This window comes from Hyperolius riggenbachi, chromosome 7 (genome assembly GCF_040937935.1).
Source record: "Hyperolius riggenbachi isolate aHypRig1 chromosome 7, aHypRig1.pri, whole genome shotgun sequence".
NCBI lineage: Eukaryota > Metazoa > Chordata > Amphibia > Anura > Hyperoliidae > Hyperolius > Hyperolius riggenbachi.
The window spans coordinates 242,665,017-242,677,722 of NC_090652.1; the positions used below are offsets into that span (position 1 = coordinate 242,665,017).

The 12,706-nt window shown below is 37.8% G+C and overlaps 1 protein-coding gene across 1 annotated transcript in view; it reads left to right on the forward strand.

Moving 5' to 3' along the window:
* TTN (titin) overlaps window positions 1-12,706 on the forward strand; it is a 365,525-nt gene that overhangs the window by 132,560 nt on the left and 220,259 nt on the right. The window contains exons 61-78 of the mRNA XM_068247374.1: window positions 20-298; window positions 392-679; window positions 893-1,171; window positions 1,365-1,646; window positions 5,486-5,764; window positions 5,856-6,137; window positions 6,233-6,511; window positions 6,611-6,898; window positions 7,089-7,367; window positions 7,460-7,738; window positions 7,827-8,105; window positions 8,210-8,497; window positions 8,619-8,906; window positions 9,315-9,596; window positions 11,229-11,507; window positions 11,604-11,885; window positions 12,021-12,299; window positions 12,388-12,675. Of these exons, the coding sequence (XP_068103475.1) occupies window positions 20-298; window positions 392-679; window positions 893-1,171; window positions 1,365-1,646; window positions 5,486-5,764; window positions 5,856-6,137; window positions 6,233-6,511; window positions 6,611-6,898; window positions 7,089-7,367; window positions 7,460-7,738; window positions 7,827-8,105; window positions 8,210-8,497; window positions 8,619-8,906; window positions 9,315-9,596; window positions 11,229-11,507; window positions 11,604-11,885; window positions 12,021-12,299; window positions 12,388-12,675 (5,079 nt within the window). The remainder of the gene's footprint in view (window positions 1-19; window positions 299-391; window positions 680-892; window positions 1,172-1,364; window positions 1,647-5,485; window positions 5,765-5,855; window positions 6,138-6,232; window positions 6,512-6,610; window positions 6,899-7,088; window positions 7,368-7,459; window positions 7,739-7,826; window positions 8,106-8,209; window positions 8,498-8,618; window positions 8,907-9,314; window positions 9,597-11,228; window positions 11,508-11,603; window positions 11,886-12,020; window positions 12,300-12,387; window positions 12,676-12,706) is intronic.

Genomic DNA, 12,706 nt, shown 5'->3' on the forward strand with positions numbered 1-12,706 from the left:
TATTTGACTTGTAAAACAGAACCTGCACAGATAGTTGAGAGACCAAAATCCATAGATGTGACTGAACGAGATCCAGTGACCTTGTATTGCACTGTAGCTGGGACACCGGAGCTCCAGGTTAAATGGTACAAAGCTGGCAGGCAGATTATGCCAAGCAGATTTTACACTCTAAGTTTTGAGGATAATGTCTGCAGCTTGAGGATTCAGTCTGCAAGCAAGGAGGACAGTGGAGAATATTTGTTTAAAGTTGAAAATGATTTTGGAAGCAGTAGCTGCACGGCATTTGTGACCGTTCTAGGTTTGTACAATAATTTAATAGTCTTGTAGCATTTGTCAGGAATTATTTCAGCCTTTTAAGATAAATAACTAGGTATATTCTACTTTTGGACAGATCAAGCTATACCACCATCTTTTACCAAAAAGTTAACAAAAGTGGATAAGGTCCTTGGATCCTCCATTCAGATGGAATGCAAAGTTGCAGGTTCACTGCCAATAAATGCACAGTGGTTCAAAGACAAAAGTGAAATCATACATGGTGCAAAACACAGACTTGTGTGTCATGAAAATACAGTATCTTTGGCTATTGCCAATCTAGATGTATCTGATAATGGCAACTACAAGTGTAAAGTAGTAAATGTGGCAGGAAGCGCTGAGTGTAGCGCCACCTTGACTGTCAAAGGTTTGAAAAGATCTTTTTCATCTTTTTGCTCTTATAATTAGTAATAATCTTTGCGGCTTTGATAACAATCTTAATAACGCTGAAAGGATATTTCTCTGTAGAAAATAGAAATCGGTGTGCAGTGAATTTACCCATCTTTCTAATACTGGAAAAACTTACATTTTTCATATAAGGTATTAAAACATTCTTCTTCTTCATTCTTCAACATCGTAGAACCTCCAACCTTCATTTTAAAGCCTGAGAGCCAAAAGGCAATACCAGATTCCTTGGTGGATTTCAAAGTCGAAGTGAAGGGCACACCACCATTCTCCATTAAATGGTTCAAAGAAGATGTGGAGCTCTTTTCTGGACCAAAATGTTTCCTCGGAATGGAAGGGTCAATAGGTTTCTTAAATCTCTTTACAGTAGATGGTGCGAGCAGCGGACGATATACATGCCAAGTTACCAATGATGTTGGTAGCGATACTTGTAGCGCAATGTTGGTAGTACCAGGTGCGAGGATTTGCTTTAATTTTGTCTTTTGTGTTTGTCTTCTTTAATGTGTCATTAAAGATTTCATTCTTTTCAGTATCCTAATTTATAGCAGTAGCACGTGTAACCATCTCTTCCTTAGGTTCAGGATCAGACTCAGTTTACAGGCCTTGCTTATTAATACAATGATCTTTTTTCCTTTCTGGTTTCATAGAACCGCCGAAGTTTATCAAGAAGTTAGAATCAACCAAAGTAATCAAACAGGGTGATTCTGTGCGCAGTGAGTGCAAGATCAGTGGGTCTCCAGAGATCAAAATCACGTGGTACAAAAACGACAGTGAAATTAAAGCAAATGAGAAGTACACCATGTCTTTCATTGACTTTATACCGGTTCTTGAAATTAATAATCCCAGCATTGAAGACAGTGGAGACTACACCTGCGAAGCCAATAATGATGCTGGCAGTGCCAGCTCCAGCATCAAGATAATAGTTAAAGGTTAGAAATGTCTTTCAGAGTTTGCTTTCACTTTCTTCTGGAACTAGGAAGCAATCAAAAAGTTTATTTGCTATAAATGCGAAAAGCACAGCTGAATTTTGCTTTAAACAGACAACATTTTGCCAGCTTGGCTTGCCTTTCAGCATTCTTGCATTCTTATCATTTATGTATTGTCTTATCATTGGAATTCACTCTTTACATCTTACAGGTGTATTTCAGCATTAGTTTGAGTCAGGCTCTAACCACATATAATAACTAAACTAACCATGAAAAATAGTCAAATACAATTTTAGCAAAACAGATTTTTTTTGGGGGGGGAAAATAAATAAATATTCATTGAATAATTGACAAAACTGAACTTGCAGAACCATAAGGCCTGATTTTCTACTTTGTCCCCAAAGGTCTCCAAACATCCTAGCCTGCTAGCAATGCCAGTGAATGATCTAGGAACCTGGCCTGGATTATTTGAAATTAAGTTGTTTGGAGTTGCAGCCCTTACCTGAATTGTATCAGGTCATCAGGGGCATAACTTACATAGCCTGACTCTTCCAGCAAAATTCGTCAGGCCGGGCCCCTTACCCTAGTCCCCCTTTACTAACACCAAAATCTCCTTTTCCCCAGCACCTCCCAGATTCTACAAAGCAGCGGCAACTACAGCAAAGAGTAATACTTTACCTCATTCTGAGAGACCGGTCCTCTTTACTTCTCTGTGAAGCCGTGCCGTGCAGCCTTTAAGCACATGACATGCAGTGTCGAGAGACCTGCAAGCTAATAGGTTGCATGGCGTGGCTTCACACAGTAGTAAATAGGACTGGTCTTTCGGGATGAGGTAACGTAATGCTCTCTGCTCTGGTTGCCGCTGCTTTGCAGAATTTGGGGGTGCCAGGTGGAGGCTGTGCTTGTGTGTGGTGCTCGTGTGCAGGAGTGCACACAAGCACTGGTGTAATGATAGCCCCCGGACCTGCTCTGAACCCCACCAAGCTACTTAGCCCCCGGCCCCTTCTTCAATCTAATCAAGGACAGCCTTAGTTTATTAAGAAAAAGTTCTCATTGCAGGCACCTTCATAAAAAGGATATCACCCAAATGCTAATTTACCAGCCTCCCAGCAACACTACTTTTGATTAAGGTGCCCTAAACAATGTGGCAATCCTTGGCAGGCGGTTTAAATCCAGATTCGGTTCATGGGAACATTTATGATATCCTCACTAGTGACGATTAGGGTGCCTTGGAGGTAACTGGAAATGAAGTAGAATATCAGGCCTAATATATTGATGATTAAATGGATGAAGGGAAGCAAAATATTCTGGGGGCCCTAGAAGAGTCAGAAACATGTAGTGCTCCCAGTTTTAAGTACTTAAATGTTGAAGTTCAGTATTATAATGTAACGCCAAAGTTGTAATATTTTAAATAGTGTAATGCAGACCACAAAACAATCAACTTCATAGCAATTATTGATATTCATATTAGTTTTATTTGCTCTCACAGGTTTTTGAAATAATCCCTGTGCCTTACCTGGTATATTTGCAGTAAATTTCAATTAGTATTATGGTAACCAGTGTCTCAAGAATTTTGTAAACATCTAGCAGTGACATTTTTTTTCTACATTTAAAGGGGTTCTTTCGCGAAAAAAGTAGGCAGTTAAAAAATGTGACAGATGACAGGTTTTGGGCCAGTCCATCTTTTTAAGGGGGATTCTCAGGGTTTTCTTTGTTTTCAACAGCATTTCCTGAACAGCAGTTTAACTGCCAAAATAGCAAGATACCAGCCGGCCTCCCTAATCACTTGCACACTATTATGTCAGTTAATTTTTGCAACTGTTGTTCAGGAAATGCTGTTGAAAACAAAAAAAGCCCTGAGAATCCCCCTTAAAAAGATGGACTGGCCCAAAACCTGTCATCTGTCACATTTTTTAACTGCCTACTTTTTTTGCGAAAGAACCCCTTTAAGGCAACCACAAAATTTGCACAGTATTTACTAGGCACAGCAGACACTTCAAGACACTGTTGTAAAAGGCATGAGAACACGCTTTCATCTACAAGCTGCACTTATGGCCAAATGTGGAGCTCTAAAATTATACTTCCCCCATTATGTTACTACCTGCCTCTATTATAGTGCTGACATTGTTGGGCTTTTTCATTTGATTCATTACAGTGCCCCCCTTACTGTGCTTTTTATTTACTATGCTCCCACTGTTGCAGTGCCTTCTTCATTGTCATGCCCTCTTATTGTGCTACCCAGTTATAATGCAGTATATTTAATATGCTAGCCCATTGCAGTCCTGTCTTTATTGTTCTCCATTGTAGCATGCCTTTTATGGTGGCCCCATCATACATGCCCTCTATTACTGTACTAACCTAACTATAGTACTTCCATTCTACTGCTCCTATTATGGTGTTCCCCCCATTAGAGTGCCCACTTATCATGATCCTTCCATTAAAATTGCCTTTTTATTGTACTGCGCCCATCATTTTCATTACCGCTATGCAGCACCCTCTCTTATACATGCCCTCCCCATAATATTGCTCTTCCCATTACAGCGCTGACTACATTTGTATATGTCAATCATTAAAGACTTACTTTACTGTGTTCTGCTCACTGAACTCCCCCGCCCCATTTTAGCGCACCTTATTGTGCTGATTACATTATAATTTGCTCTTTATTCTGTTGCTCCCCCATTATTGTGTTTCTGCTATGACAGTGCCCCTTTATGGTGCTGTCCCAACTATGATGTTCCCCACTCCTATAGCAATATATTGGTGCAGACAAAGGTCTGAGCACTAGCTATCTACTAAATAAGCACTGATTTATGCTTGCCAGACACATTTAGTGTTTTTTTTTCTATTTGACCTGTGGCTTTAAGAATCCTCCCTAGTCATGCCATGCTGCTGTCTTATCCTCTGTTCTGCAACACTATGATCACATGACTATAGCAACACCAAATAGAGGAGGAAGTGGAAGCAGTGTATGGAGGAGTGTGGACAGGTAACCTGCAGGCTGAATGTTTCTACTGACATACTATAGAAACAGAAAGGAACGTTAGAGTTGATGGAAATGAGTTGATTGTTTTCTAGTCCTGCCTAACTTACAATATCAACTGAAACATAAAATTACATTAAGAGGGAGTTACCCTTTGAACAGAAGAGAGACCTAGTGCACATGGATTGGAATACATCTGATTTACAGTATAATTTAAAGTATAAAACTCCATAAAATGTAGCGAAAACCCCTAAAATGAATAAAGCTGAATAATGTAATAAAGTAAAAATAAAGAATAGGTATAATTTGTTTCCCATCATTTGACAAATATATGTTGTAAGTAATAGTAATAATAGTAATTTATCACATACCAATTTAAATTACATAATAAACGTAAAATGCAAGATGGAATAAGCAGTACGATTGCACAAATTATTTTACCTTTGTTTAAAGATCTGATACTATGGCTTCTATCCTTAAATTATTTGAGATTTTTGAATATATATTTATATACATTATGAAATATAAACAAGTAAATCAAGTTTACATTTTCTCAGATAAAATAATTATTCCCAAATGATAATATTTATTTTGACACATTTGTTACCATATTACTGTAATATTTACAAAATACATTTCAAAAGCAGCTTAATTGTTGCACTAATGCTTACAGCAAATAACACTAAAATGTTTAAGGAATAGCATATCACACTAAGGGATAATGAAGTACTGTGCATGCAGTTTAATACTTTTTTTGCTAATTTTTTTCATAGCGTAATTTCAATAAGTCGGCTGGCTATATATAATAACCTTAGAAATAAGTGATAATCAGTTTAGTAATTTGCCTTCCTTATTTTTATAGACCCTCCTGTGTTTAGCAAGATGCCTAGCCCAACTGAAGTCCTCAAAGGTGTGGATGTTAGTCTTGAGTGTGAACTCTTGGGAACCCCACCCTTCGAAGTCACTTGGTTTAAAGACCGCAGACAAATCAGGAGTAGTAAAAAATACAAAGTAACTTCTAAAAACCACCTTGCATCTGTTCACATTCTTAATGTGGAGGTCCCTGATATTGGGGATTACCACTGTAAGGCCTCCAATGATGTTGGAAGTGACACTTGCATTTGCAATATAAAACTTAAAGGTAATTCTTTCCCACCTCTGATTTACGCCATTGGAAAATATGTAAGCACAGACATTTTTATTCATCTTTACCGTGCATTTTTTTCATTCAGAGCCACCAAAATTTGTGAAGAAGATTGAAAGTGTAACAGTTATTGTTGGTGAACCTATTGAATTGCAAGGACTGATCGAGGGCTCACAACCTATCTCAGTCCTTTGGCTGAAGGACAAAGAAGAAGTCATCAGAGAAAGTGAAAACATTAAGATTTCTCACTTTGAGAATCTTGCCACTCTTCAGATTAAGAAATCTGAACCAGCTAACGCTGGAAAGTATATTTGCCAGATTAAAAATGATGCTGGAATGAGGGAGTGCATAGCCAACGTATCTGTCCTAGGTAACAACCTTTTAAAAATATATAAATAAGACAGCATCTATTGTAAATTAGTAAATATTAAGATTGGTATGTATTTATTTTTTTTTATATTTCAGAACCTGCCATAATAGTAGAAAAGCCAGAGCCCATAAGAGTTACTGCAGGAGACGTCTGCATAATTGAATGCATAGTGGCAGGTACACCAGAGCTTTCAGCTAGCTGGTTCAAGGATGGCAAAGAACTGACCAGCAGTCAGAAATATAAGATCAGTTTATCTAACAAGGTAGCCTCGATTAAAATCCTTTCTGCAGACAAGGGAGACAGTGGAGAATATACTTTTGAGGTGAAAAACAATGTTGGAAAAAGCACCTGCACTGCTACAGTTGATGTCCTTGGTTAGTTACCTTATGTTTCAGGCTTTATATAAATTAAAATAATGCATTTTAGAGGCCCTTCTTTTTAAAAAATATTTCCTTTTGCCTTTTGTTGAATAGATCGAGTAATACCTCCTTCTTTCACCAAAAAACTGAAAGAAACTACTGGTGCAGTAGGTTCTTCTGCTCTTATGGAATGTAAAATCACTGGATCACCACCCATCTCTATTACTTGGTTTCACAATGGAAGTAAAATCTTCAGTGGAGAAAAATATGAACCTGAATTTTCAGATAGTCTTTGTGCTTTAAAAATACAAAACCTGGAATCTTCAGATGCTGGTACCTATACCTGTGTAGCAACAAATGTTGCCGGAACTGATGAGTGCAAGGGTACCCTGATTGTCCAAGGTTAGTAGTACTTCTCAACAATAGGGATGGAGATCTATCCCTTGAGAAAATTCTCTTTATTTCTTAAAAGCGTTTTCCTTACTTTTTGTTATTTTTTTTATTAATCAACAAAGTGCACATTCTTTAGTTGTGCTATAGGGAGATCTTTTTTAAAGTGATGGTAAATCTTATATATTCTATGCCTCTTCAGAACCACCTTGTATTGTGACAAAACCTGAACCATTGGAGGTTCTACCTGGAATGAATGTCACTTTTACGAGTGTTGTTAGAGGAACACCTCCTTTTAAAGTACATTGGTTTAAGGGCAGCAGCGAACTCATATCTGGAACCACGTGTCTTATGAAATTTAAAGATTCAGCTGCCATCTTGGATTTGTATGAAGTGGAAACAGCCCATAGTGGAGACTACACTTGTGTGGTTTCTAATGATGCAGGAAAAGACTCCTGTACTACCCATCTGTTGGTAAAAGGTAATGTTCTCATTTCAGCCGTGCTTACACTATTTAATTAAATGCTTACTTTCCAGAAACTTTGATAATTCTTTTGTGTCTTCTTGAATCAGAACCTGCCACTTTTGTGAAGAAAATTAACGACTATAGTGTAGAAACTGGAAAACCCTTTATTTTGGAAAGTACTTACACCGGCACACCTCCTATTTATGTTACTTGGGAGAGAAATGGTGTAGAGATAGTACAAACTGAAAGATACAACTTAACAACAACAGAAAAATCTTGCATCCTGGAAATCTTAACCAGCTCAAAAGAGGATGATGGCGAGTATACTTGCCGAGTTGAAAATGAAGCTGGGCAGGATATCTGTCAATCTGTGGTGACCATTCTAGGTGTGTCTTCATGACTTTATTTCTGTAACATAGTATTTTTCTTTAAACCTTGGTAACACTTTAGTTAATCAAATGATTCTTTTGATAGAACCACCATACTTTATTACAAGTATTGAAGATGTGGAAGTGACAGTTGGTGACTCAACATCTTTGCAATGTCAAGTTGGCGGCACTCCGGAAATTGTGGTGTCCTGGTACAAAGGGGATACAAAGCTACGTTCTACCCCTGGGTGTAAAGTGTACTATTCAAACAATGTAGCTACTCTTGCTTTCAGCAAAATTGACAAAAATGATAGTGGAGAATATACTTGCAAAGCAGAAAACTCTGTAGGATCTATTTCTTCAAAGGCATTGATTACCATACAAGGTGATTCTCTATAATATTGTTTGTTTGGTTTCTGTTTGTTTCTTCTTTAGGTTGATCATGAACACAGACGAAGACTGTTTCTGATATTCTTATTTTTATTGCAGACCGTCTACTTCCACCTTCATTTGCCAGAAAAATGAAGGATCTGGAGGTAACACTTGGACAGCCAGTCAAATTTGATTGCCGTATTAATGGTTCAGAACCTATTGAAGTCTCTTGGTATAAAGATGGTGTACCTTTAACTGAGGAAAATAATGTGCAAATGTCATTTAAGAATAATGTAGCTACCCTTCGTGTGTTGGAATCAGACAAGGATCATGTTGGTCTTTATTCTTGTACAGCAACCAATTCAGTCGGTACTGCTTCTTCTACTGCTAAACTTACAGTTTCAGGTTTGTGTCTTTATTTTAACCTGAATATGGTCGCACTCACTGTCTTTCTTTCTGGCTCATTTCAATAGTCTTCTACATTTCAGGAATACTAAGCTATTTTGCTATTTATTTTAATTTGTAGAACCCAAGAAGCCACCTTTCTTTGATAAAAAAGTCGAATCAGTAGGTGCTGTGCTTGGAGAGTGTGCAGACTTTGAAGGTCTTATTTCTGGAACTCAGCCAATTAAGGTGGTATGGACCAAAGATAACAAGGAAATTAAAACTGGTGGAAATTATAAGATCACACACATTGGTAACACAGCCCATCTGAGGGTTCTTAAAGTAAGCAAAGCAGATTCTGGAGTCTACTCTTGTCTAGCAGCCAATGATGTTGGAAGAGAATCTTGTTCAGCTGAACTGAGTGTGAAAGGTATTCTGTCATATATGTAATGTTGCAAATCAACTGTAACTTCTTATTTTTTCCAAAAACCATAACAGATGCCTGTTACATTGGACATAATGTAAAAGGTCTGTTTTGTGTTCTTTGTGTATCTCTTCATGTTTTTATCCTCAGGTATGTATGCTTTATTAAATAGCTCACATCCACAGTAGTATGGTCCATTTCAAGTATTACCTCAGTTTAGATGTCTAGCTTTCACACAACATTCACATTGTACAACACATATTTTTTTTTCTTCTTGCTTCATATTCCAACATAAATCTTTAAAAAGCACACATCAGAACAAACAAGAACAAAACAGCAACTGTTTCAAATTAAATGACATAACCCTTTCCATCTGTCTACATGGATAGTTATTTTTCTCCTCTACCTCTTTAGAACCTCCAAAGTTTTCAAAGAAGCTAGAACCTTCACGGATTGTAAAACTCGGTAGTTCAGACCACTTGGAATGCAAAATTAGTGGATCTCCAGAGATAAAAGTTGTATGGTACAAAAATGAGACTGAGCTTCGGCCAAGTGAAAAGTACAACTTGTCCTTTACTGATAATGTGGCAGTTCTTCAAATTAATGAATTCACCCAAGAAGACAGTGGAGACTACACATGTGAAGCTCACAACGATGCTGGCAGTGCAAGCTGCAGTACAGTTATCACAGTAAAAGGTGCCAAATTACTAAATGTTGCTATTTTTTCTTTACTCTTTATGGGATTTTTTATTTTGTAGGAGAGCTGACTTTAATAGATCTTTCTTTTTTTCCTTTTCTATATCATTTTGTTTTTAGGCTTACTAAGTAATAATAAAATAATAAGTACCGCAAGAACCTGAAAACTTATATAGTCCATACAGAATTAAATTTAAAGGAAAATTGACAAAGTGGGGTTCCGCTCAATGGCGCACAAAAATATAAGCCTTTATTGAAACAGTGAACAACGGCACACCATGTTTAGCAAACATGTTGTGCCATTTTTCACAGTTTCAATAAAGGTTTATATTTTTGTGGACCATTGAGCGAAACCCCACTTTGTCAATTTTGCTGTCTATGGATTGAGTTACCTGGTTCCTGCTCTGATCCTATTGAGTAGATGGTAGAGCAGACTTCACTTTGTACTTTGACTAAATTTAGAGGCCTGTAACCTGGCTATCTGCTGTATAAAAATGGAATTTTGTTTTAGAATACATCAGATAATAGCTAAAATGTAGATAACAGTAATAACAAATACATTTTTGACTGCCAAAGGCAGCAATTTTTCCTGTCAGAGGATATTTATTGCTTTAATGTCCACAATAAATTGTACCATGTTTGGCCACAGTAAAATCATAAAAACAGATGTCAAATTGACACCTAACTTAGCTGATTTGAAGTTCAAGCTTTCGCTTTTGATAAAGCACAGCTACGTATTATTATTTATTTTCTTAGATTGTTTTCTTTAGTGATTAGTCTTTCAGAGAATTTAGCTTATGTTAGTATTCTAGTCATTAGCTATTGCACTATTTAAAGTGGACCTATGGGCACAATTTTAAACTGGAAACATACAAATCTTTCCACGCCCAGATGTTCTGCAGCTAAATAAGAAAAGATAAAAACGGTTAATGTAGAACTCTTTCTCAATAACCTAACAGTGCTAGAAAACTTGGTGGACATGGAGGGCCAAGCTCCCAGGAGTCTTGTTCTGGAGGGGCTGAAGTCGCAATGTACTGACTTTGGGGGCAGAGCTGAGTGGAGAGAAACAGATAGACTAGGGAGAAGTGGTGAGAGGAGAGGGAGTGACACAGCACACAGACTGGCCACAGCAAGAGCCCTCGAGGGTTGCCATTAGGACAGCCCTGACCTAAGGAAAGGGACTAAAATAACAGTATGTCACAGTTGTAATGTGTCACTCCCTTACAGTGCTAGCAAGGGGGGATGCAGTGACCAGTGGTTGAGACAAGGTCCAGAAAATATAAGACCAAAAAACCCTGACCTTTTTCTTTGCAACTTTAGATTTAAAATAAAGGTGCTACATAGGTTTTTATTCATTTATTTTACCTGCAGAACACTTGATTTTGGAAGTGCAAACTTAAATGTATTGTTTTAGATTGCTAGGTTTGGAAAAGTGGAAATTTCTAAATCACGCCAGATATTTCCAGAAGCAGTATACTGTGTTTCCTGCTATTAGAGTTTTTAGGCAGGGGACATTTTAGAGTCCATGTAACTGTACAAAAAAGATGTGTGGTATAGGCTAATTATTTATCACAGTAAACAGTAGTTCCTCAATTTTTTTGTTTATTAAACATTGTTTTGTTTTCTTCTTAGAACCCCCTGTTTTTGTTAGAAAGCCTAGTCCAGTGGAGGTTCTGAAAGGGGTTGATGTCAGTTTTGAATGTGAGCTTGTGGGAACCCCGCCTTTTGAAGTAGCATGGTTCAAAGACAGGCGGCAGATTCGAAGCAGTAAAAAGTTCAAACTCACTTCTAAGGAAAACTTTGCTAGCATTCATGTTCTTAACGTGGAGCCAGCCGATATTGGTGAATATCAGTGCAAGGTCGCCAACGAAGTTGGAAGTGATAACTGTGCCTGTGCTATCAAGTTTAAAGGTTGGTACACACTGTACACTAACTTTTCTTAAAGAAAATCTCTCCCCATCTTTAAAGTTCATTTTATGAGTCTTGCCCAATTGTTTTCTTCACTAGAACCACCACGATTTGTGAAAAAGCTCAGTGATGCCACCTCCTTTATTGGTGAAGCAACTGAATTGCAAGCAGTTACCGAGGGTTCCCAGCCCATTGCAATTACCTGGGTGAAGGACAAAGGAGACATTGTTAGAGAGAGTGAAAATGTCAGAATATCTTATTCAAATAACATTGCGACTTTACAGATTGCAAGCACAGAACCATCCAGTGCAGGAAAATACACATGTCAGGCCACAAATGAAGTAGGATCTCGGGAATGTGCAGCTTTACTTGCTCTTATAGGTTGGTAACATGTCTTAGTATTCTGTTTTATTTTTCGGTACATACATAAGGGATTCCTTTAGAAAGTAACATAGACCTTATAATTTCCAAGATAAACATATTTTCTTCCTTCCACTATGTGTAACTTTGTTTCAGAACCAGCAAGAATTGTAGAGAAGCCAGAGCCAATGAGTGTTACAGCTGGGGATACCTGTTCTCTTGAATGTACTGTTGCTGGCTCACCTGAACTAATCACTAAGTGGTATAAAGATGCCAGAGAGATTAGGAGTGACCATAAGTACTCCATTAGCTTCTTTAACAAGAGATCAACGCTTAAGATTCTCTCTGCAGAAAAGGGAGACAGTGGCGCCTACACATTTGAAGTTATCAATGATGTTGGTGAAAGCAGCTGCACGGTCTCTGTGGATGTTCTTGGTTAGTGAAGTCAATTTTTTGTGAGATTTTCAAATACATTGATTTGATAGAAATTGAATTTGACTCATACCATGCTGTCCCCCCACAGATCGTGTTATGCCACCATCTTTCACCAGAAAACTTAAAGATAGCAACAGTGTATTGGGATCTTCTATACACTTGGAATGCAAAGTCTCTGGTTCTCTACCCATTTCTGTCTCTTGGTATCAAAATGGAAAAAAAATTGTTGGCAATGGCAAATTTGAAGTTACTTTTGCTGACAGCATCTGTAGCCTAACAGTGAACTCACTGGGGCCTGCAGATGTTGGAACATATACATGCCAGGCATCTAATGTCGCAGGAACTGATGAATGCAGTGCATCCTTGACTGTTCAAGGTTGGTGGAAAGTGTACTCTTTATGGGCAGG